Consider the following 25,808-nt stretch of genomic DNA (forward strand, 5'->3'; position numbering starts at 1 on the left):
CCAGGGGGTTGGCGGTGGGGAGAGGGACTCCTTGGGTTGTCACGGCTCAGGCAGGACGGTAGACAGCTAAGAGTAGGGGCCTGAGGGGGGAGCTGTCGCCATGGCGACGTAGAGGCCGGGCCGGGCCTAGCCTGGCCTGGGAGTTGCTCGGTCTGCCCCGAGCCTGCTGGAGGCCTCGGCGGGCCGGGCCGGCGCCTCTCGCCCCCGGGGCCAGGCAGCGCGACCCTTGGGGCGGGTGCCTGGCAGCTGTCAGCACCCGCGGGGCGGCAGGCCGAAGCCTGCGCTAGGGCCGACGGGGTGGGTGTAGTGTGAGCGCTGAGGTAAACCCGCGGGCGGCGGGAAGGGGCGGGGGGGGGGGGGGGGGGGGTGGCTCAGGGTCAGCCAGGGGTAGAAAGGGGCTCGCTCCCTGTCAGGCCGCGGGGAGGGCACCTCGCAGCTGCCCCCAACGTTTCACAAGTGCATACTGCAAAGCAGCTTGAAACAGGCTCGGGGATGCATTCAGAAGCCTGGCATGCTGTAAACACAACACTCAGCCTGTCATTAGGTGGATAACGTCACCGGGAGGCTTCCTCTTCAGTTGGATGTTGACTAACAGACTGAAGTCATGTGTCTGGCTGGCAAGTGTCTCGTCAAAGTGTGCTCAAGAGAAGTGTTTCAGCTCAAATGCCACTTGCTTAACCCACGCCTGTGTAGCCATTTCAGTATTGGGAAACTGCAGCACGAGGCAGGTATGAGACTCTTTCAGTAGCGTGGTACAACCAGAGCTGCTAAGAAACTTGGACAGAGTTGACTGCAAAGGCAGCATTTGTTCCAAGCCTGAGATGATGTTGCTGTATCTGTGCCCATACTGCTGAAACAGGGCAAGAAATGACAGATTTCTACTCTATATTCTCACAGGAATACATGACCTCTGTAGGTGCTTGCAGGTCACTCTCATTCTGTCAGATGTAGGCCCAACCTGCTGCTTTTGCTGTTACTCTTTTTATGTAATAATAGATTTGTGTTTAAAGGTTTGCCAGTATCTTCTCATTTCTTAGGTCATTAGCACACTGGTTTAATTTGTTACCCTCTTTACTGCTATGGACTCCCTGGTCATCTCAGCACATGCTAGCTGTGCTAGCCAAGTTTTCTGATGTCTTATTTTATCATTAAACAGTCTTATCTCCTCCAGAATGGAACAAATAATTTTTCACTATTTAAAAATAACCCCACAAAAATAAAGCAGCAAACTGCCTAGGGGGGAAAAAAAAAGTGTCTTCTATTCCAAGCTTTAATGTGTTCTGCTCCTGGAAGCTGTTTTGGTTTGACTGCATCATAAAGTCCTGACTGAGGTCCTGTCCAACCTGAATTGCTGTTTGAATCACCACTAGATCCCATCAGGATTGCCTCACCCAAACTGCCAGTGCTTCAGCTGAGGTGTTAGATATCAGCAGTTGTATTGCAAAGTAACACCTACATATTAAATCTATTTCTGTTTGGTAGATAGGAGGAAGCATCTGGTTTAACTCTCTTCTACATACAACAAAATAGCATCCGGGCTGCTGTTGTCTTGCTTGGAGACTCTGGTGCAGTTTTGTTGGTTTATTTAATAAATATCAGGTAATTACAAGTGGTCATGGATTCCTAATGTGCATAAAAATGTGTTGAGAGACACTATGCTAGTGAACTTGTAACAACTGTATTTACAGATGTGGCTGGTTCTTCTGAAAACCAGGTTTTGAGTGGTTTAAATATTAGTTTGCTGAAGAATTATCTTGATATGTGTCAATATTAAAACTGTCCAAAAAAAATGGGTATGATAATATTTTAACATGGTGAGGGATTAAGATTTTCAAGCCCCAGTTTTACTGACTTCAAAATAGCAATATTCTTCTTTATGTTCCCCACAGAAGACTGGAAAAGTGGATTTATTGCCCATATTCCCAGTCAGCAACTGCTCGTAGGAGAGGATGGGGGAGGAGAGGGAATCCTTCCCATTTAGCAAGGGGCAGAAGCAACTTCAGGTTTGGCTGGCTGACAAGAAAAGGTGGCTGTCCCAGTTCTCAGGATTTGGTCTCATTCTCTCATAAATCAACAGGAAAATTTTTTTTTTGCTGCCAAAATTGTTTCAAAGTGGGTTCCTGCTTCAGGTTTTTGTCGAAAGGGGGAATTTGTATTCTTCATTCTCTTCACATTTGTGATAGTTGCTGTGTGAGCACAGGCCTGACTGATGGCTGTTTCATGTTGTTAGCCAGGTCTTTAAAAATGCCACCATGTGTCATCTTTCTCTTCAGAAATAAACTTTAATTCACTGCTAAGATATTTACATTTCCCATCATTAAAACTCTCTGAAGCATTGTTTGTGGGTGACATGGCAAAGCCGTTCTGAGTTGCAGCTGGAAACCATTTCCAGTAGGGGTCAGCTTGGCAAACCAGGGGTGTAAAGGTGGGGAGGGGGGACAGGACCAGATTTTCTGGGAGAGGAACTGAACCTCTCTAGGTTTTCTCTGCCAGGCCTTTGGTCAGCTCATCACCTGCAGTCCTTGGTGACCCCCTCACTGCTCTGCATGCACAGCTCTGCTCCTGTGCTGCCCCTTTACCCCCGGGGGTGTGTCTGTGTAAGTAGCTGCTTTGCTTTTGTTGCTGTTGGGGGTTCCAAGTAGTGGTTTGAAACACCATTTTTACTTTCTTGAAACAGCTCCAGGGTTGTTGAGTTTTGGCAGATGATTAGCTTCGTCTCCACGGGGGACTCGTCATCAGTTACCACTGGGGAATGTGAAGAATTGATTTAACTCAGCCCATGAGCATTAGGAAATGACATATTGGTGACAGCCACCCCAGCAGCTGGTGTTGCAAATAGTTTACAGAGTGTAGATGGATAATTGTTGCTAGGTGCTTTCCTGCCAGAGGAACCCAGGGCATCCCCAAATGAGCTAGGAGGGAGAAGCACAGAGATTGGATGGAGAGGGCTCGGCGGTGCTCATTAAAAACAAACCAGCCAACTAAAAAAAGAACCCCAAGGAGATGTTTTCTATCTGAAGTTAAATATACAAGGCTCCTCTTCCAACACCCAACTCCCAGCTCTTCCTCCCACCCGTCACTTCGCATACGCTCGAGCTGCTCACTTGAAACAAAAGGTAGAGAAATCCTGTAGGTGTGACAAAAGAAATGGGTCTCCACAAGCTTCTGGGAAGGAGCAGTGTTCCTGGGGTGTGTTTTCAGGGCTCAGGGAGAGCTGAAAGAGGGCTCTGGCCCTCAGGAGCCGTGACATTGCTTGGGCTCTGCCAGCTGCAGTAACAAAGCCACTCTCCTGCTTTTTGCCAAGGGGTGAGGAGTGGTGAGGGGCTGGAACAGGCTGCCCAGAGAGGGGGTGGGTGCCCTGTCCCTGGGGGTGTCCAAGGCCAGGTTGGCTGGGGCCCTGGGCAGCCTTGTGTAGCTCCAGGCCTGGAGGTTGGTGTCCCTGCCTGTGGCAGGGGGGTTGGAGCTCTGTGATCCTTGGGGTCCCTTCCACCCCAGACCAGTCTGGGATTCTGTGATTCACCTTCCTGCTGCTTTGCCAGGTTCCCATCAGGGAGATGGGCCCTGGCTCTGCCGGAGGGGGACCTTACCAACCCGCGGTGGCTTTGCAGGAGAGAGCAGCCCTTCTGCCCAGCCTCCCAGGAGCTCCCTCACCAGCCTGTGCCTGCGGTAGGGTCTGTCCCAGCTGGAGCTCCCACCCGGGGCTGGCTGCAAATCCAGCCCAGCTGCTGCGGTCCCTTTGCTTTTCATCGAGCAGCATCAGCAGAGTTGGTGTTTGCAGTCCCTCTCTCATCTTTACCACATCAAAATTCAGAAGAATAAAGGTTGACATGACTTCCACAAGGCACCATGTTTACCAGCCTGTCAGGGCTTTGTCTGGGAGCAGCTACTTCTGCAATCCCTCCACTTTCCCCCCCTGTGCACGACACAAAATGAGCCCATCACTGAGGAAAACGCTGTCATCATTTTCTCTTCTTGAAGAGGCTGTGGTGGCTGCATGACAAAAAAAGGCTGAACTTGTTTGGGTTTGGGGTTTTTTCTTGTCTTTTAGAGTTATGAACACGCTGAGAACCCTGTAAAAGTTTCTCATGGCTGTGTGGGTCAATATTAGTGTGCCTTTTGGAAACCTGGTAGTACAGAATTAACTGCAGCCTGTTACACTCTGGGGGGTTGTCAAGAGGGTTTGGGTTTTTTTTTAAATTAAGCTGTGCTATTTCTGTGTTCATCTGTATGAGTTGGCAATTTCCATGCAAATTTAACGGATTCTTAAAATAACTAAACATACAAAAGAAACAGTGAGTTTCCCTCAGAGGAGAGCCTTGTCTCCCAGGCAAGATGCTCGATGTTAGGGCATCTTTTGCAGCAGGTTAAATCGCGGCTTTGCAGCCTAATCGGTTTTTGTACAGCCCGGGGATGATTATTTGTGGATCCACCTCAACCAGGATCCACACTGAGTCTCTCCAGACCCTTCCCAAGCGCAGCACAGCCCCGATTCCAAACGTTGCCAGAAGTCCCGGTGCGGTTGCCTTTGTCACTTCGGCATGGCAGGCTCCAAGTACTCGGCTGCAGAATCCCGGTTCCCAGCCGTGCAGATGAGTTTTCACTTGTATGACTTGCGTTAGGGGCAGCGAAGGGCTGGAAACGGGGGAGTGGAGGGACCACACCGACGCAGCAGCCCGAAGCCCAACACACCGTGTCCGCAGCCTGCCCTAAACCCCCCGCACGCCCCGCCTCAGTGCCCCAGCCACGCAACACAGCGCTGCGGGGCCCGGATCGCCCCCATCGCTCATCTCCCAGCCCTTCCTCCCGGGTGTCTGTGCAGCCGCCGGCTCCAAACTCGGCGGCGGGGGCGGGGAGGCCGATGCCACCCGCGGCCGGTGAGCCGGGGTCGGGCCGAGGTGCTGAATCACCGCGGGGGGGGGGTGAGAGGCGAGGAGGCGGTGCCGGTGCCGCTCGGCGGGGCAGCACCGGGCGTCCCGTCGCTCCGCTGCGCCCCGCCCCCGGCTGTACACGTCACTTGTTATGTCTCCACCGGCGGCCGCGGCTCCGCCGGGGCGGGGACAGCGGCGGGAGGGAGGTGGGGGGGCCGCGGCTCCGGCCCCGCGGCGCTGACAGCACCCCCCCCCCCCCCTCCCCTTACACACACCACCCCCCCCATCCCTCCTCCTCTCCCCGCCCCGCGGCAGCCCGGCCTCCGGCTCGGCTCTCCCCGGCCCCTCGGCGGGCAGCCCCCGGCGGGAAGATGTGGGTGAAGCTGTGCTGTTTGCTGCTCTACTTCCTGGCGCTCTTCGTCCTGGCCCGGGTGTTCGAGGCCGTGGCGTGGTACGAGAGCGGCTTCCTCGCCACGCAGCTGGTGGACCCGGTAGCCTTGAGCTTCAGGAAGCTGCGGACCATCCTGGAGTGCCGGGGGCTGGGGCACTCGGGGCTGCCCGAGAAGAAGGATGTGCGGGAGCTGGTGGAGAAGTCAGGTACGCGGAGCTTCCCACGCCTGGGGAGGGGAGGGAAGGAGGGGGGGGGGCAAGGGGGGGGGGGGGGGTCGGTCCCTTGCCGCCCCTTGCCGCCCCCAGCGTGGGGAAGACGATCCCCGGGTGATCCCCGCATGGGCTCCGGCCGCCCTTGGGATGGGAGACCCGGGTGACGCTTCCCATGCGTTCGCAGGGTGGGTTTGGGGGGGTGTGGGGGGGGGGCGAGCGGGCTTCCCCCCGCCAAGCACCCAGACGCTGGAGTGGCTCGATGGGAGGGAAGGCTGGGGGAAGCTCGGCGGTGGTGACGTTAAAAACCTCCGCGGCGTTCTAAGCCCGAGCAGGCTGCGTGGAGGGAAGGCCTTGGACAGACGGGTCACCCAGAAACGGTTCTAACCCGCCACTCGCACCGGCTTCTTGTGGGCGGCGGGGGTCAGGATGGAGAGGTGGTGGGTGCGCGGAGCGGAGTGAATGTCACCCGCTGTGAAAAACGAGGAGGAAAGAAGCCAGATATATGCAGTGGGTTACTATTTACAGCTCAAGACAGCTTCCCCCTCCATCTATTCCTCTCCCCGTTTGCTGGTTTGATTTGTTACAGGTCTGAGGAAAGCAGGGATTTTACAGCTGAGGAGCAGGGATGGGTGCTGAGGGATGGCCATGGCTTTATACAAGAGGAGCAGAAGTAGATCCTATGTACAAATAATAAAGAAAAAGGCAGGGAGGCATTTGGGAAGTAGGGAAAACCCCGTGTAAGAGGTTGGCTCTTGAGGGGTGATCAGTAGCAAAGGATGAAGAGCAGTAGAGATGTAAGGAATGGCAGAAGTGTCTTGGAAGTGAAGGTGATGGGCTGGAGTAGTCGGAGGGAGCTGGCCCCGAGGAGATGGGGCTGATGTAATAGCTGTAAGTGCCAGCCAAGCAGGAAAATGTGAGTAGTTGCTTTTAAATAGATGATCGAAAGGCTGCTGATCCAGGTGAGAGAGAAATCCTGGTGATCAGGACACACAGGGAAGCGTTTCGGTGTCCAGACAGAGGAAGAGAAGGATTTGGGATATGGATATGCTGAGTGCCATAACCTTAAAATGCTAACTCCTTTTAAATAATTGATATTAATGCTGGGCATTTAAATCTAATTTGCTTTTATTGTTCATTGTTTATTTATGTTGTTTATTTGCTTTCCTGCTCCAACAGTGAAAAGCATTAGGTGATTTCACTTCTGTTTCAAATCACTTTCACTCCTTGGCTGTCAGGTACTTTCATGATGTCATGATGTTTGGGTTTCAAATGCTGCAGGGAAGTGTTTAACTCCAAACAAACTGTATTAACCGACTTCTTCAACTGCCATGGAAACACTTCTCATACCAACAGGCTTTGCAGCATTTTTCTGTAATTTTTTTCCCCCCTCTAGATTCTATGAATACTTTTGGAAAGAGTTTCAGCACTAACACTGTTTTTATTTTGTAGTTTGAAGGGAACGTGCTTTTTTGGACAAGGCTTAATTTCTTCAAGCTTAATAGATTAGTTACAAGAATGCTAGTTGTCATTAACAACGTTTGCAATGATCCTGAAAGAAAACATGAGAAGGAAATTAGATTACAAAGGAAACATCATCAGATGATTTTACTGTGAGCTCATTACCTCGCTAGGACTGGAGTTCATGGTGCTCCTTCCAACTTTGCAAACAGAAGCCAGCAGCTCTGTTCCTCTACCTGAGATTATTACTTGCAGTGGGATGATCAGCATGTTTTATTCTGGTAGCAAATTGTTGATTGAAATTCTGGAAGCCTGTTTGAATTATTCATGTTAAGAAGTTTGGTGGCCACAAAATTACTATCCTGGGAAGTGAAAGCAAAGGTGCATGAATTAAAACTGCTCTTAGCCACTGACTGTTGTTGTTTTCAGAGAGCCAGGCTTGGATGTTCACCTAGTGATTTGTGTGCTGGGTTACACGTGTGTAACCTGCCTGCATCTGCGTGGTCAGAAGCACAGTGTGTGTGTGTGTCTTCTGTAGCCTGACAGCTGAAGTCAACTTGTTCATAGCCAGACTATAAAGTTACTTTAGTTCTACCTTGGTACAGAAAAGATTCTTTGAACAGCCATGTAAAGCACAGTTAGTGAAGCTGTTACTAGAAGTTATGAAGTGACCCTTCTCAAGTGCCATTTTAATTGAATTTCTCCAATTGTCTCTCTTTCAGGAGACCTCATGGAAGGAGAGCTTTACTCTGCTCTCAAGGAGGAAGAGGCCTCTGAATCTGTTTCCAGTACAAACTTCAGTGGTGAAATGCACTTCTACGAGCTTGTAGAAGACACAAAAGATGGCATCTGGCTAGTACAGGTAGAATAATTTGTTTGTTTGTTTTTCTATATTTATCACATCCAATATGTGTTTCAAAGGAGGGGTTTATGAGGGTAGTTACCCAGTCATAAAAGTATGTAGCAGAGGGGTGGTGACAAAGCTACATTGGCAAGACCATAAGGAATAAATCTGTTAAAAAAACCCAACCAAAAAACCCACCAAGAAAACAAAACAAGAAGAAAGGCTGGAAGTGACAAGAGTTCCTACACAGGCAGGAAGAAAACAGCCCTGTTGTTCTGTGGATTGCTTGTTGAAATCCAGGTACTTTATGACCAGGAAACAAGCAAAGCACCACGTGTTGAAGTACACAGACTGCACAAGTACTTGGCCCTGGCACTCCAAGAGCTTGTGTGAAGCATGAAGTAGATGTATAAAGATGCTCTTGCTGGTGCAGGAGAGGTGCCTCTGGTGGTGTGCTGCTTTTTGGTTGTATTATATGCTCAGACCCCACCAGTTTAAGTTTCTGTTTACCTATGGGGCTTTAGAGCACTTTGAAACTCTCTGCTCCCTCTTTGGAAAGGCAAGATCTCAGTGTGCTACTTCCCAGGCTAGCAGGCTGCTTCTGCAACATATCCTAGGAGCTCCCAGCTAACCTTCCCTCAACTCCCTGTGTGCCCACCAATTTCAGAGTGAGCTTCTCCAGGGCTGCCTGAGAGTCAGAGAACATTTAGGAAAAGAAAGACAGATTTTTTTGCAAAGAGGCTTCTGAAACAATTCATCAGCACTCTTAAGAACACAGGTAGTTAGACCAAACTGTAGAAGTACTTTCTGCATCAGCTTCTCTACTGAGAAGTGGTTTTGTTTTTTGGTTTGGGTTTTTTTTTTTTTTAGGCAGAAGTTTCCTGCTAACAGCCCCATCAGGCAATCAAAATTCTCTCTCACAAAATTAATTGTTCAACTGACAGCTCTCCTGCCTGGTTTGTCTGGTCTCCCCACTTCATGTTTTCAGATTAAATAGACTTGTCAAGATTTAATGACTTCCTGTGACTAGACCTGCACTGTCACCACCTCAGCTCTCAGCCTAAAACAGGCAATGAGAGAACAGATTACCTTCACAGCCAAAATGGCATTTGTGTTTTGGGGGAAGATGTATTTGGAGTTTACTGAATCTGAATTCCAGGTTTAAATCATGCAGAAGGGCATTGTTCAGAAAGAGAGTGTTGAAAGGAAGTTTGCATGTCTCCAAGCTGGTTGACAAATAGGAGCATGAACATGCTATGAAAAACCTTCCCCTCCTCCCTGTGCAGCTCAGAAGAGTAAAATATAGTAGTTCTGTTGCTTGCAGAATTTTAGTTGTAATATATTTGCAGGCAGCTTCATAATAGCTGATCAGATAGGCTGCATTGTGATACCTCTGGGGTGATGAATGTTGTCATCATCCTGGGGATATTTGCACAGCTATTCAGTTGGTCACAATAGCAGTGGGGAAAAAAATATTAGTGGGGTTTACTGAATAATTTACTTGCTGAACACTGTTTGTCTGTTTCTCCACAATAAAAACCACTAGACATGTCAATTTTCTTTTTGTTTTGTTTGCTCCTTTGGAGTTTTCATGGCTTCTCAATTGTCATTTGGTCCCTTCCCCACCATAACTCCTCTGTTGGGAGAACTCCTGTGCTGAAATCCTTGCTTCCTTTCACAGGTCTTTCCCATGCTCTTTTCCTAGTCCTCATCCCTGGAGAGCTGTTTTTATCATCATTTCCCTGTTCTATTTCTTGATTGCCCTCCCTTGCCCATTCTTCTTTACCATGAGGCATCCTGTAGAAACTTTACAGCTAATTAATTGGCTCAGTGCTATGTGGAGGACCATAGGAGAGTGAGGATGCCCCAGGGATGGATTTGGTGACCACAGAGAAGGTTGGAGCATTCCTCTGCTCAGTTGTTGCTACCAGCTGGGAAGCAGGAATGAACTCCAGATCCATTTAGGGTCCTGACCCTGAATTCCTGTTCCACAGGGAGAGCAGGAGAGGGAGAGGAGCAGTTCTGTCCTCAGCTGGCACGCTGACTGTTGGTTGGATTGGTTTTGAAGACTTCATGGTGGTGTACAGGAGGAAGGGGACTCTGGATTATTACTTGTTCTTTTCCAATGACTGTTAAAAGATGTTTCTGGGGTGGGAATGTGGTAGCCATCACTGTCTGCAGGGAATCAAAGGGAAAAAAAGAGGAAACAATCACTATTTTCTTGATGTGTTTGACACAAATTCAGGTGGGAATTTCTCCAGTAGAACCAGCATGATGAACTCCCTGAAGAAAGTCAAAGTCCATACAGAAGGAAATAGGTTTTTGTGGCTTTGTATCTTTATTTTTCTGGAAGTACACCTGCAAAGCATCCAGGTTCAGTGGTAATCAGTTCACTGGTGTAACTGTTCACAGGTGCCCTCTGCTCCTACGTGGAGCTTCCACAGAGCCACAGACAGCAGTATGTTCTCTCTCCTATTAGCTCATGATCTCATCACCTTTCTTTTTATGCCCTTGCTTGCCAGCTGCTGTTGTGCACTTCTTTGGCTGGCAAGGAGGACGAGTGGTAGTTTCTAGAGCTGCTGCTTTTGTTGGTGGAGGAGTAACACATGATTTTCCTGACTCTGCTATGGCTCAAGCTCTCTGGAAGCCTGTCCCATCCAACAGTCATTGTGACTTTTTAAAGGCATGCAGTAAATGGTCTGCAGATAAAAATCCTCTTTGAATGAAGTTAAAATCTCAATTAATGCATATTTTTATTTTAAAAGTCTCTATTGTGGTAGAGAGCAGTAAAGGGAACTTTCATCCTGGTGCTGAAGCAGGAGGACAGAGGTTTCAATCATCCCTGGTAGAGGTGCAAGGGAAGTTGTTGCACATAGAAAAATGTTGCCCCTTGTTCTGCATCTCAGCTTCTTACTCAAGGGGTGTAGTCACACAGGAAGGGTTCTTTCTCCTGCTTGCATGCAGGATGAGTAATTTTCATATTTGCCTTTTTAATTTTTGCCAGGTGAGTAGTTGTTCCCATGACAAGGAAATGAAGTAGAAACACTTCAAACTTTTAAAATACATGGTTCAGTTTCCAGTAGCCATTCAGGGTCGTTTGCCACAGGATACCTGATTTTAACTTCCAGTATCCTTCATTAAAGTCTTCATACCAAGTCCAGGGTGCAGAATGCCATCAGCTAGACCGTGTCAGTTCTCACATTGCTGGCATATCTGTGTTCATTCATTGCATTTATTCTCAACCTCTGACTTAACTGACAGCTTAGCTGAGCTGTTAAGCTTGGTGCACAGATCACCTCACCTCCTTTGAAAAACTACATCCAATTTTGGGGTGAATTTTTTGGTGCCCTGATGGATGTAGTCTTCTGGCTTGGCCTGGTTTGATCTGTATTCTCATGGTCTCTTTCCCAGAAAAACAGAAAAGCAAAATATATCTCCAGACCTCTTTAAACCACATGGGCTGATTCTGAACCAGTTGTGAGTTCCTTGGAAAGAGTGACTTTGTGGAAATTCAGTTTCATCAGCGCATTGCTGAATAGCAAGGAGTGAGATGTCTCAGAATTAATAGAAGCACTGACAGTCATGTAGAAACTTACTGATGTTATCTGGAATAAATGGCCTTTTTCCTATGTGCCTAATAACTAACTCACCAGTCCATTTATAATCAATTGTATTTCTAAATGAGAATTGTCCAGATATTTTTACATCTGTTTTATCTATGGGAGGATAGTTTGCAACACAGCTGTTGATTATAAAGGCTTCTATGAAAAGCACGTAAGAAACTTAATTACTAGACCAGGATTTTTGAACCTTGGTATATTTTTGGATCCCTGAAAAGCTTCCAGTGAGTACAGAGGCTTTTTACAGTAATATCAGGCTTTCTTTGCTCATTTACCCTCTGCAGGCACTATGGAGGAGTTCCTGGACCTCCAGGAGTCTGGGTATCCCAAACTGGAAACCGCCAAACCAGAGCAACAATTCTTGCATAGAACCAGCCTTACCAGTACATGAAATAAGCTAGAAATCAGTTTTGCCTTTGGCAAAATCACACAGCTTTTTCCAGTTCAAATGTCAGTAAGCCTTCCTGCAGAGACTGACTTGCTGAGGCTGGGCAAGGACTGACCGCTCCCAGGAGAGCCTGCCTGTGCAGCAGGAAATGCTGTCTCTCCTTTAATGGGTTTTCTTCTTCCTGAGGGTTTAAAGCCTGCCACAGTGCCCTAGTGCCCAGAGCTGCAGAGTGCTTGGAGTTATCTTTGTGGCTGAGCTGTAAAACCCAGTTTTGACTAGTTGCGTGTATTCAGAACTGCGTGCTCTTAACATGAGCAGGTGTGCCTGACACCCGGTATCCTGGCTAAACTCCAGCTTAGATAATGCCTGAGCTTCCCTCCGAGCTTCATTTGGATCCAATCTCCTCTTCCTTTCATGGCACACGCTCCTATCCCATCAAGTCAAAGAGCTACTGCCAAAGTGAGTATTTTTCCGTCACAAAAAGCACGTGTGCGTGGCTTCTGCTGGGTTGTGGTGACCTCACAACTCTTCTGCTTGGAGTTCTTTGATTTTTTTTAGTGTTGTTCCCATCTCTGGCAAAGTCCAACAAACACAAATGGAATGACTTCATCTAACAGGGCACAAGGTCTGTCAAATGTAGACAGTTCAGCAGGACGGGGCTTTTTCCCTTCAGTGTTACTGAGGTTACTTTAGGTTCCCGAGCCTGTTAGAAGCAGAGAAAACTAGTTTTAAGGGCTGATCTTTAAAATTCCCTCTTTAAAAACAGCTATCTGTGTGTCAAGGGAGTTATGTTCTGTGGGAAAGTTACCCGTGTGCTTTGTGGTCTGCAGAGGACTTGGGTTCCAGCAAGTTGTTGGAGGGGGAGACACCTTGTTCCAGACAATATACCTGGCCTTGTGCAGGGTACATTGTAGGGATTATTCCCCATTTATAAAATACCAGTTAATCCTATTTAGTATCTTTGCTGTGAGGATATATGTAAGCTGTTTTCCCCCATCATGCTGTAATTCTTCTTATGCATTAAATGGTTGGTGTGTTTCTTTCCTCTGCATATCTTGTCTGTAGGAGAAGCAGAGGAAATAACTGAAGGAGCCACAACTGGTTAAAATAAGGGGAGTTGCAGAACCATGAAGTGTATTTGTTCTGTGTTTGTCTGTTTCTGACTTTCCTTCTCATGCCTTGTGATATTTGAACTCTTCTAGTTGCCAGTGAGCTTCAAAACTTACTCAGACCAAGTCTTTTACCAGTGACCAGTTTGGAAATCTCTGCATACCTGTCTGTGAACTATCTCTGGTTTAAATGAACAGAAAACAGCTCAAACAAAGCGACTGTCCTGAGCAGGAAATGGTCTTTGTGTATCACGTTGCTACAGCAGCAGTGTTTCTTTCAGCCACTTCAATTTCTGTCCCATCTTTTACTGGTGTTTTAAGAACATATTTTTCATAAAATAACTTGTAAAAAATCCTTAATGATAACTGGTAAGTTAAGTAGCATCACCACCAGTGACAGATAGGAGGTAGATACTGCAGTATCTAGGCATCTAGCAGAGACACTTTTGTTTTGGGTTAAGCCAAGGCAGGCAAAGTGTTTTGCTGACACTGTTGTATTTTCTGCAAGTGTTTGTATCTTTCCATCTCTGAAGTATTTGTTCTTTAAAGTCTGTTTGCTTCTTTAATGTCATAACTATGACTATTTTAACTTACAGGTTAAAATGATTCTATTAATTACATCCTCGATTGGCCTCTTTTGGGACAGTTTTGTCTAATTGAAAGTCAGGAGAGCTCTTCCAACACAAAAGCTGCCTCTTGAAATGCCTGTGAAATCATCAGGATTTCAGTCCTTCTTGTATTATACATCTCAAGATGAATTCTGGTTTTGGTTTTCTATGGTATCTGGAAGCTGCCTTCTTAGATATTTATGGAAACTAAACAAGAAAGCTCAATCAGAACATGTAGAAATAAAGGAGATTTCCAAATGCCCATCTTCCCATTTTTACTTTGCACAATTAGGTGGCATGACTTACTGGCAGTGTTTCACAGTCCTTGGCTGAGAATCTCCTGACCTTTTGGGCTGTGGTTTGGTCCTTCCAGATTCACACGTGGAGTATGAAGAAACTTGTGCCTGAGGCTTTGGAGGAAGGAAGGAAGTTAGTTAGTTAGCTACCTAGCTAGCTAGCTTGTAGAAGTGCCACCACTGATGAAGTTAGTAATTCATATATAGAGCTGGTAATTCGGAGTTGTCAGCCGGATCCAGTCCTTTGGCCTGGTGTAGTTCAGGGAGCAGATCTATCCCATGATAGGAGATTGTTAAATGGCAAGGTTACTTTGAGCCTACTGGGTTCTCTTAGCCTGTTAAGATGATTAATGGTTTAATTGGGTTACCTTCATTGTCGTCTTTGACATATGATACGCTGCAGGTTGTGAACAGAGCTAATAACAAGAAAAGCTTGAAGGGTCTGTGTTTCTCTCAAGGTCTGTTTGTTCCCCAGCTGTGCTAGCTGATCTCATAACAGATCCCTCCTTCTTTGAGCTTTGTCCTTAGTTCTTTAAAATGCAATAGAGAATATGACTGACAGGGACCTTGACGAGTCTGTTCAGCTCTCTGCTGACAGTATCTTGCTGTCTCTCTTGAATCGTAAGCTGAGTGTAACACTCTTGTTGACTGTTCTCTTCTTGGAAATGTGTACCTGACTTGTGGCCTAAGAGTATTTGAGCTAATTTGTTCCTATCCTGCTTAAATAGACATGGCTTCTTGGTTTTACTGACTCCTGATGTCTACCCCGCTCCTCCCAGTAGATGAGATCAATCCACCAGTTTGTTTTGTCTGACACTAAATATCCTGAGCTTTTCTTATTTCACAGCCAGTTAATATTGCTGATTTGCAGTTCCTTTTGGATCAAATATGATAGAATCATAGAATGTTCTGGGTTGGAAGGGACCCCAAGGATCACAGAGCTCCAACCCCCTGCCACAGGCAGGGACACCAACCTCCAGGCCTGGAGCTACACAAGGTTGCCCAGGGCCCCAGCCAACCTGGCCTTGAACACCCCCAGGGACGGGGCACCCACCCCCTCTCTGGGCAGCCTGTTCCAGCCCCTCACCACTCTCTCTGGAAAAATCTTCCCCCTAATATCTAATTTAACCCTTCCTTCCTTTAGCTTTAATCCATGCTCCTTGTCCTGCCATTATCTACCCTTTGAACAAGCTGATTCCCCTCCTGTTTCTCTGCTCCCTTCCACTACAGACCCAAACTTTCCATCCCATTGCTGTTTCCAACTGATGAACTCACACAGTGTCCTGTTTGTTACTGACTTCAATGTTTTCTGGCACTGTGCATGACAAGATTTGTGCAGCCTCTTCCTGTATGGCATCATAATCCTCTCTGGTACATAGATGTGCTTCCCAGTTTTTGGTTTGTCATCTACAAATGGCTTTGGGAGACACCCAAGTTCCTGCAGAAAGGGCATTAATAGGAATATATGCTGAACTGAGCTCTAATGTAAATCTGTGAAGAAGTCTGGTAGCACTTTTCTGGTGTTCTGATGTTTTCTTACCTTAGCCAATTTCTTAATTGATTTACAAGTTCTCTTTTTAACTCACTATAAAAACCTACCTCCAGTTCTCCTGGAGAATTTCCATGTGATGTAGTACTAGATACCCTACCACAATACACACAAAATACTCCACACCTTTTCCCTTGAAACTCAGTTCTTTTAGTCCAGGAAAATACAGATTTTTAACTCTCAGCTTAATTGGGGAATGAAATATCTTTAGTAATTCCATGGTGGAAAGGGGTGGAAAATTCAACCACCTCTGCACCTTGAGGATTTGTTCAGCAGTTTTGCATACTGTTGAGATCAAACTGGTGGGATCACTTTTCTTTTCTTCCCATTCGCTCTTAAATATAGTTACTAACTTGTTATTCTCCTGTCAAAATGTCAATTACCCTGACAGGGCTTTTATGAGAAATCTTTGCAGGTTCATGTGTAATTTTGTGTGCTCATTCTGGGATGGAGATTACCTGCTTGCTCTGATTTAAGTGCATTAAGTTATTTGAGTTTTGTTTCCATCTTCAGGTGGTACAGGCTCTTCCCATAAACTCATTAACTTGTCCGTGGCCAGCCAGCTCCTCTTGTCAAAACTGAGTCAGGGCCTAAATTTCATTTTAAGAGGAAAATTATTTCACATTTCTATCTTATCTTCATTGTACCATGACTCTGCTGCTTCCCCCTGTTCTGTTCTTATTCATACAACTGCAAAACCTTTTGGTGTAGCTTAGAATATTCTTTGGATGGTGAAACTTGAATTGCTTGACTTTCCTTACATCTTTTTCATCTCTCTCTTCTTTCTTTGCTAGCTCTTCCTTTTGACCTTTTTTCATTCCTTGTAGCTTCTCAGACTATTTCTAACATCTTTTTGGAAGTGCTTGTTAGGAACAAGTGCAGGACTTGACAACAGATTTTATTTCCCCCCCTTTGCTTGAAATAGAAAATCCTGATTGCTTTAACACCTTGGACTTGAAGAATTTCCAGGCCTGTTCCTCATTCAAATTCCTGGTCTCCTCAGTCACAGGTTTTTCAGCTAAATTTCCTGGCTTCTCAAAATTCACACTTCTTAAATAAAATCTGTTCCAAGTTATCTTTAATTTAAACCGAATTACACTGTGGTGGCTTGCTTAACCTGCAGTATTTTCTCAAGACTCCTCCATCCACAGAGATGGGCGACTGCTTTCCAAAATATAAACCCTTGCCTTGGTGTGGTGAACTCCTGGTGTTGTAAGTGGGTGTTGTCTGCAAGGAGCAGCTGCAATGGATGTGTTTATTTGGGTTGCTTTCAAAAAGACATTAAAAAAAGAGAAAGCATAAGACACAGAAATTTTACAGAGCTTCAGTGTGCAGAACCACAGTAGGGTTCCCTCTGTCTTAGAAAATCCAGACTGCTAGTTCTGTCGCTGTCCTTCAGCATAAATAACTTTCTCCAAGAGGAGAGACTTCATCATAGGGAGGGGATTAAAAGTTTTGTTGAAAAGTCCAAACAGACAGATGCCAGTAAAACATCCCAGTGACCACATTTGCAAGAAATCTCCTTCTCTTGTCTCTTAAAATGAATATTGCAGTATCAGAGAGAAGAAACAGCTGAGTAGGATTGGCTCTCCTGCACGTAAGTGTCTACAACAACCAGGTCAGGCTTTTGCAGGAGGTGCACACAGAAAGAAAGGACCTCTGAGCAGTTGTACCAAAGAATAATGCAGTTACCAGCATTTTGCTTTTACCAACAAAATGTAGTGATTCCTTCCTATGTTGGATGCATTTATCACACCATAGTAACTCTGAGGATATACTGGAGTTAAGGTGTTCTTAGTTGAAGTACATGAGAGGAAGCAGCTCACAATATCCAAAGTAATTGCCTCAGTTACACTGGGTGATGGAAAGAAGCCTGGATAATACAGTAGATTTCCCCAGCTGGTTGTCTCGGTGCTTGAAGGTTACATTTAGCTAATCAGAAAGGCTTTTCTATGTGATGTGTGTGTTTTGAGACTAGCTCAAAGGATTCCTGCCTAGATGTTCACCTCTGGTTTTATTTAAACACTTTGGGCTCAGTGGCATGGGAGTGTAATTTGTAAACTTCAGTTTGACTTTTGTTTCCCAGTGTAGAACCCTCTGCTTAGTGAGTTCTCTCATTTGAGTTTCTGAGAGGATGCTACTTACCACAAAGCAGGTAATATTTCCTTTTTGGAGTCTCAAAGGCCAGACACACTTTCCAGCTCTGCATCAGCCTGTGCACAGAGCCCCTGTTCATCACGATGACAACCAAGCTTCCAGAGGAAAGCTGTCGTGTGAGGTGATGAAGTGGGGAGAACGGTGGGGTGAAATTTAACGGTGGGTAAATAAATACCTAACAAATGGAAGTTTCAAAACTTGATTTAAAAATATATTTAAGTGGATGCCAGTAAGCCTTGCAGAAGCATGTGAGGCATTTCCAAAATAGAAACTGCGACAGCTCATGGCATAATGCATGATCAGTCATGTCATTCAAAATTACCTGTCAGCTGCAGGCAGGCAGGTTTGTTCATTTTGGGTTGTTTTTTTTTTTACCTTTTTCCTTCCCTGTGCAGTTGTAAGTCAGAGGAGGAGTGCTTATTCTTTGTCATTTACATCTGCAGAAGCTTACATCTAGGTAACCTGAAGCGCTGCTTTCATCTACTAGGTTAGAACAAATTAGACCTTGGGACATATCACAGTGAATTATCATCCTGAAATGGCAGGTAGGACATTGGTGTTGGTGGAACAGTCACGTCAAGTTACAGACTGAGTCACTGGCAAAGCTGGAAGGAGTCAAGATTTTTAGGCATTATCTGGGAGTTTAATCACTAGTTTCCACCCCGTAGAAATGGTTGCTGGCAGTCTAATCTGGTACCAGGTACATACCTTCCAACTCATTTTACTTGCTCTGAGGCAGCATTTCTGTGGCATGCTGTAACTCTTCATGGAGAAGTGTAATAAAATAATAATGCTCTTTGTTTTTTTTACTGCAAAGGAGAGGAATCTGCTGCACTATCTTCCTTTCTCCCCTGCTATGAACTGGTTAAGGATAATTTTGTTATTTTCCCTAGCTTTTTGTTAGCTAACACTGATTTTAGGGTCTTAACAAGTGGTTAAAATGGTGATGCACTTCTGTCTTTCTGCAGAAACTATTTCTGTCTTAAATCTTCACTCTTCGAAGACATTTAGTATGGCTACTGGTTGTATATACAATACTCTGTGTTCTAAGAGGAGGGGGAAAAACGGTATGAAGGGTGACTGGATCTCAGTTTTCATGGAACTTGCTCTTTATTTCAGGAAGCCAACTAACTGTGGTATTAAATCATTGTTTCCTTTTGGCACTAGGTGATAGCAAACGACAGAAGCCCGCTGGTGGGTAAAGTCCACTGGGAGAAAATGGTGAAGAAAGTGTCAAGATTCGGCATACGTACTGGCACTTTTAACTGTTCCAGTGACCCCAGGTATATTCTTAAAGGATTATCTAAATCCTGAGAGTATCTTAAGGCTCAGCTCTGTTCTGGCAGCAGAGCTTGCTGCGTTGTAAAAGTAGCTGTGACAGGAGGTGGCTTTATTCGTGGTTTTATCTCTGCTGAAGGCTGTTCAGAACTCTCCATTGTATTATTTATCAGCATCATAAACACAGATCTGCAGCTTCCTAAAGCATGATGTGGGAAATACCTGATTAGACTCTGCAGAGTGGAATACAGCACTGGATGGGAACGAGTAGAAGAACCTGGCCTTATATTCCAGGCATCTGGGGACAAGAGCTGCGCTTGCTTAGGGCAAAGCTGAGTATATATATAGCTCATGTAAGAGAACTATCAGTTGTGGAGTTGTTACATTGCCATCTGGAAAGGAGAAACATGGGTTAGCACGAGCCTTGCAAACAGTACCTGCTTCTCAGGGTTACTGCCAAACCCTGCTCCCTGAGAACTGCCTGTATGTTTACATATAAACTTGCACACACCCTTTGACAACACACAGTGTGTTCTGCAACATTCACTCTTGTTTGCATATGATTTTTGAACAAGGAGGAAGAGCAGAGCCAAAGAAGCTATTAATAATTCCATGCTGCTGTAAAAAGACCTTATTTTTTTTTTTAACATTTTGTTGGAAGCATTTCCTTCATGTGATGAGAAACTTTGTCTAGAATTCCAGTGGTTATGTGTGGATAGGCACGTGTCTTACACAGCTTAAGTCCTAAATGTTTACAGGAATCACAAACTTAATCATAAGGGAACATTCTTAGACTTTGCAGTGCTCTATGCAAAATCATCTTGTATAATCAAAACACTGGTACTTGAACATCTTAAAAATTTGGCAGCGTTTCTCTGTGCATAGCTCCTAACTAGCCTTAATGTTATGATCAAACACGATGTTTCATTTTTTTTCCTAACACCAGAAACTCAAATTTTGTGGAGTAAAGCCTTGTGAATGGTTTTCATCAGGTTGCAGCAGAGATTCAGAACACTGCACGCTTCAGGCTGCCTTTATTAGTAGGGTGGTATCTCACATCTGCTCCTAAAAATGCTGCGTTGGGAGTTCTGAGGTGGGGAGTCATCTATGAACTTGTATGTAGATAATTACCAAGGCCAGGGAGGATGTAGGTAGGATGACTAGCGAATGAGGCTGGTGACCCCTGTTTCAGTGGGGAGGGTTCTCAGAGACAATTTGCATGCCTGTTGCCTCTGTAATGTTTTGATTGTTGAAACCTGCCAGACAGTTCCCTAAAATGAGAGAAGGGATCTTCTGAGCCACCAGATTCGTAGCTGCTGGGGTCTGGACCGTGACTTTGGGTTCAGCCTGGAAGAGCCTCTTCTTTTACATAGGGATTTGGAGTTCATCCCAGCTCAGCACCCTGCCTGCCAGACAGCAGGGGTATTCTTTTTTAGCCCAAATCATCTGGCAGCACGTGTCAGGTTCCTCCCCCTACCAGTTTTGTGGCGAGTTCTTTCACCACATCTCTTAGCCTGTCTGCATCCTTCCAAAATGGCCTGAGTAGGACACTTTCCAGCTTCGTTAGTGTAACTCTGAACAGAGCAGTGGCTTGTTAACTTCACCCCACGCTGCTTGGCAGAACCGGGATGGAAGGAAGCTCGGGAAAGCCATGGGACATCAGGTTATGCTGTAGTGGTTATCTCAGCTGGAAGCCCAGGGATTAAATAGCTTCTAATACTGAAGGTTTATAGTGAAGAGTGAAAGGTCAGCTTGCAGTGGCAAAGCATGAATGGTGGTATGGCCGTGTTTACTATCGTGACCCATGAAAATCAACACTATTCCTCTTCCTGCTTTGTGAATACATGTCTCTACCACGTTTCTCTAAGGTAGACAAGTAGTGCATTGTAAGATTAAGCACGCTTTGCCAGAGACTACCAGGTGCCCTTATTTCCTCCTCTTGTATGCAGAGATTCCCAGGTGCTCAGCGTGCCTTTTTTTGGGGGGGGGCTCATAACAGAAATCAAGGCTCTGGCTCCAGGAGTATGAAACTCTGTAACCTAACTTGCCCTTTGGTTGGGTTTCTTTCTGTAGGTACTGCAGGAGGAGGGGTTGGCTGAAATCCACCCTCATTATGTCAGTTCCACAAACCAGCACCTCCAAGGGGAAAGTAATGCTGAAGGAATACAGCGGGCGCAAGATCGAAGTGGAGCACATCTTCAAGTGGATCACAGCCCACGCGGCCTCCCGCATCAAAACCATCTACAACACTGAGCATTTGAGAGAGGAGTGGAACAAAAGTGACCAGTACCGTGTGAAGATATACCTGTTTGCCAACCTCGACCAGCCACCAGCCTTCTTCTCTGCGCTGAGCGTGAAGTTTACTGGGAGAGTGGAGTTTATTTTCGTCAACGTGGAGAACTGGGACAACAAAAGTTACATGGCAGAAATTGGCATCTACAAGACACCGTCCTACATACTTAGGACTCCCGAGGGGATTTACAGGTATGGAAACAACACTGGTGAATTTATATCACTACGTGCCATGGATACCTTTTTGCGCTCCTTGCAGCCAGAAGTTAATGATTTGTTTGTTTTAAGCTTAGTTTTGGTGAACCTGATGGCTTGGATGGACCTGTTCATTACACAGGGCGCTACTATAAAGCGCTTTGTGGTTCTTATAAGCACTTTAGGGACGTATAATTCATTATTAATTATTTCCTGGCTGCCCGTGTTAGGTTTTTTGCAACTACCCTACTTAGACAGCTTTTATGAGTACAGTTTAAAACTCTTCAGGTACTCCAACACAACCACTTTGGCTTCTTGGGTGAGAGCCGATTGGATGTTCTACTCCTCACACCCAGCTCTCTTCCTCAGCACCTACCTTGGCCATGGTTTACTCATCGATTACTTTGAGAAGAAAAGGAGGCGCAATAACAACACCGACGAAGTGAACGCTAACAACCTGGAATGGCTGTCGAGCCTGTGGGACTGGTACACCAGCTACTTGTTTCATCCTATCGCTTCCTTTCAGCACTTCCCTTTTGACTCGGATTGGGATGAAGACCCGGATTTGTTCTTGGAGCGCTTGGCCTTCCCCGATCTCTGGCTTCACCCTCTGATACCCACCGATTACATAAAGAACTTGCCCATGTGGAGGTTTAAATGCCTCGGCGTCCCCTCAGACGAGGAAGCGCTGGAAACCTTGCAAGACAGCGAAAGTGACTCTGACAGCGACAACAAAGAGGCCTTCAGCAGTGAAAGGGAAGCCTCGGAGGACGATGAGCTCGGCGTGCTTCACGGGCGCAGCCAAGGAGAGCCTCAGCGCAGGGCTGAGCCCTGCTCCTGTGCCAACAGGTATTGCCATCCCCAGCCATATGAACGCAGGGCCAGGTACTACAGCTCGCACGGCGCCGCCGGCGACACGGAGCCGGATTGGTCAGCTTGGCCCTCCGAGATGTTGCACTGTACGGAATGTGTTGTGTGTCTGGAGAATTTTGCCAGCGGCTGTCTGCTGATGGGCTTGCCCTGCGGCCACGTGTTCCACCAGAATTGCATCGTGATGTGGCTGGCTGGCGGGCGGCACTGCTGCCCTGTCTGCAGGTGGGCCTCCTACAAAAAGAAGCAGCCATACACGCCCCCGCAGCCTTTGTCGAGCGATACCCCCTCTTAGCTGTGTGCTGGCGTGTCCTTTTTGTGAGCTTTCAGGATATTACTTGCTTGCCTTCTAAATGTTAGTCACTTAAAACGATTTAACGTGGTTTGAAGTTTTAGTTTTTAAATGTTAGTGCAGTGAACTAAACCCTACGTGGATGCTAACGTTAACGACCAAGAGTCGTTCGGGTTGCCTTGTACGTTGAGCTGAATGCACACCTTTAACCGTACCATAACTCTTCCTTTCCGACATCTGGAGACTTGATGCTGGTTTTTGGAAGCACAAAACCCAAGCCTACGACAGAAGCGTACCCCAGCAAACGTTTACAAGCCCGGGAGGTGGGTGAAAATGGAAATTCTAATTGGAGAGAATGGCTTAATTTCAGTGTTTCTTCTTTTAGAGTCTGTTTGGCACATCTCTGTTGAATAGCCTGTGTTGTAAGACAGCACCATTTAAAAGAGAAATCAGTGAAATAAATTATTTTAAAAGGATATTTGTAATGTTAATTGTTTTGATAACTATTTTGTGTGTATGGTTACAGATGTCTTGCTGGTCTGATTTATCTGTGAGGACAATAAAAATATAACACAACGTTTGTGACTAATAAATCATCTCCCAGCCATGCAGGAACTCGTTGCTCCAGTGTCAGCAACAGGCCAAGCAGAAGGCAGTGGTGTTTCACTGGGAACTTCTTCCTTCACTAGGTGCTTCTTCAGGTGTAAGCACTTTCATCGAGGTGCTTCTCAGCTTGACCAGGGGTTTTGTCAGCCTCTTACAAACTGCTTTTTCAGACAAAGACCTGCTGCTACCAACCATCTCATCAGCACCCTCATCTGCAGCCACCTAGGGTAGCTCCTCTATAACCTCAAACTAAAACATCATGAAGTAGCAGAACATTGTGACGCAGTGACAGAAGTGGCTTGTAAAGGTAAAACTTGCCAGATGCCACCTGCTGGTGTTTGGAAGTGACTTCTGATTTCTTGGAGAAAAGTGGTATGTGCTGGATGCCATGAAAAATTCAGTCTGTTCTCTATATACTTCTATATACTTATAGAATATATATTATATATACTTTGGTTGTACCTTTCAGGCATCATCTGGCTGAAAACCCAGAGAGGAAATTGTTGAGAGGAAAAAAAGAGAAGGGGGGGAGAACACAAGACAATGTAAGTAGAAGGGTGTTTTCACTTCTCATCTTATTTCTTCCCTCGTTCTTGCCCATGTGGCATGAAAGGGTAATTAAAAGAAGGTGATAATAACAAGTGTAAACAGGGGTCCCTCTTGCAGTCTGATTAGTCTCACTCTGCCCTTTCCCAGAGCTGAGGGACAGGTGCTCACAGAGCCGCTGGTACTTGAATCTGTCCCAGGGTATCTGGGCACTATCCTTTTAATAACGAATGTTTCATGCCTCCAGTCACTAGGTGTCCTCCCCAGAGGATACTCTCCTAATTATTGGAAGAGCTGGTTTTAATTGTGAGTACTTTTTCCTCTCTCCTTTTTCCTATTGCAGTGCTGAAGTGGGGAGGTATAAGGGGCATAATAGCACCAGCTCTCCTGTGGTCCAGAGGGTAATTTTTATTCCAGTTGAGGCCTGTCAGTACATGCCCTTTATCTGTCATTACAGCAGTGGAGAGGCATAATGAGGGTAAAGAGCATTTCTGCTTCCAGTTTGTGTGGTGGTGTGATGCTTAGCCTGAGTGCTTATCGTAAGCAGCTGGGGTTAAAATCCTCATTGTTTCAGGACTCTGTCGAAACCTGCCTTGTCATCTCAGTAGGGGAAAGGGAGGAGAACTTTCTTGAGTGTAAATAAAGCTGTAGCTTGTGTACCAAAGCAGACAAGCAAACTGCTGTGTCACTGTTGCCCTTTGGTGGTACCTTGGCGTATTACCACAGACTGGGAGTGTAGTCCTTGGGGTGCTGTGTGCTCCTGGAGCATGGCTCTGCTGCTGGAAGCTGGCCTTGTGTAGCCTGGGCCTAAGCAGCTCCTGTGTTTAACCAGTGCTCAGCTGTGTTTGCAAACCATTGTGTTTCAGCTGAAGACTTGTTTTGGTGACCTCAGATGCTCCGCTAGTCCAATTCTTTTGATGAATGACACAGGTTGCTGTTTAATTAGCAGGAGAGCTGTAGAGGGCACATCCATGTGAGCAGATAGATAATTACGACCAGCAGATCGCTGTGACTGAAGCCTTGGTCCCCTCGTGCCCGTCAGCCCGGATTATATAAATTGTTGTGATCCCGTTCCTGGTGATGCATCTGTTTCAGAACCTACAGCAGCTGGTGTAGTGTGTTGGTAGTCCCAGCAGGGAAGGAAAAAGCAGTTGGATGGACATATTATATGAAACACTACTTGTGTCAGCAGTGGCAGCCACAGTGGGATTGTTTCCTGCAGCGTGCAGGATCTCAGGCAGCCCTTACCCAGCATGTTGATGAGTATAAAATCTGGAGAATGGAGCAAAGACTGTGGCTTTTGACAAGGTGAGCAGCTTTGCTGCTCGCTTGCCTGGCTGGGCTGGTATTTGTCAAGTGTCTGGAGCTAACTGAAAGGTGAAGCGCTGTGTTTGTTCTCTGGCTCACGCCTGAAAGCCAGCGGAAACCGTGAGGAAGGAGTGATGTGAGGTTGCTTGTGTTGGCAGGGAGGCTCAATGAGACTGGTGGGTGTTCTGTGCCACTGTCAGGAGCAGAAGGCTTCAGATCACCCCTGGCCAGCCTCAGGAATTGCTACTGTGTTCCCTGCCGCTCGTAGCCAGGCCAGAGGCCTTTTCAAGGCTCGGTTAGGCCCTTCGTCCAGCATCAGGCCTTGAAAGGAGACAAGAGCTGGACCTCCCGGTTTGTGACTGCAACCTGCTGCCCAGACGCCCTTCTCCAGGCGAGGGTAAGCGTAACCGTGATGCGCTGCACCGGCAACGCCTGTTCGCTCCCCGACCCCTGTCCTCCCGTGGCTGCTTCCAGACACCCCCCCCGCCCCGCCTCACAGGTGAGCGGGGCGCGAAGAGACAGCGCGACCCAGGCGCAGAGCGGGTTACGCGCCCCTCGGCCCTGAGAGGCCGGCGGGCGGGAGCGGGAGGCGGGCGGGAGCGGGAGGCGGGCGGGAGCAGGAGGCCGCCAGGCTCCCGCCCCAGTGCTTTCCCGCCGCCTGCGTGACCCGGGGAGGGCAGGTGCTGAGGTAACGCGCCCTGTCAGCTGCTGTCACTGCCCCAGACAGCACAGGGACGCTCCCCCGGGCTCCGGGAGGGCACCCGGGCAGTGCGGATACCGCTCCCCCCGCCCCTTAACCGAAGCCCGTCAGCGCCAGCGGCGGCGCATGGGCAGTGCCAGAGGAGCCTGGGCGGGAAAGGAGGAGTCGGGCGCGGCCGGCTGCGCATGCGCAGTGGGAGGGGCTCGGCCCTGACAGCGGGC

At 46.9% G+C, this 25,808-nt stretch overlaps 1 protein-coding gene across 2 annotated transcripts; it reads left to right on the forward strand.

Annotated features, from left to right (window-relative positions):
• Nucleotides 1-5,239: 5,239 nt before the first annotated feature.
• Nucleotides 5,240-22,997, forward strand: RNF103 (ring finger protein 103; the record flags this gene model as incomplete). 2 transcript variants are annotated; one of them, XM_084263318.1, is made up of 5 exons in its annotated part: nt 5,240-5,465; nt 7,652-7,791; nt 18,668-18,783; nt 20,852-21,262; nt 21,635-22,997. In XM_084263318.1, the coding sequence occupies 5 exons, from the start codon at nt 5,240-5,242 to the stop codon at nt 22,428-22,430; spliced, it is 1,689 nt and encodes a 562-aa protein (XP_084119444.1). In that variant the 3' UTR covers nt 22,431-22,997. The 2 variants fall into 2 exon arrangements, with proteins under 2 accessions (XP_084119444.1, XP_084119443.1); XM_084263317.1 differs by having other exon boundaries at nt 20,852-22,997.
• Between the last annotated feature and the right edge of the window lie 2,811 nt (nt 22,998-25,808).

The sequence above is a fragment of the Gallinula chloropus genome (genome assembly GCF_964237585.1).
Source record: "Gallinula chloropus genome assembly, chromosome: 4".
NCBI classification, from domain to species: domain Eukaryota; kingdom Metazoa; phylum Chordata; class Aves; order Gruiformes; family Rallidae; genus Gallinula; species Gallinula chloropus.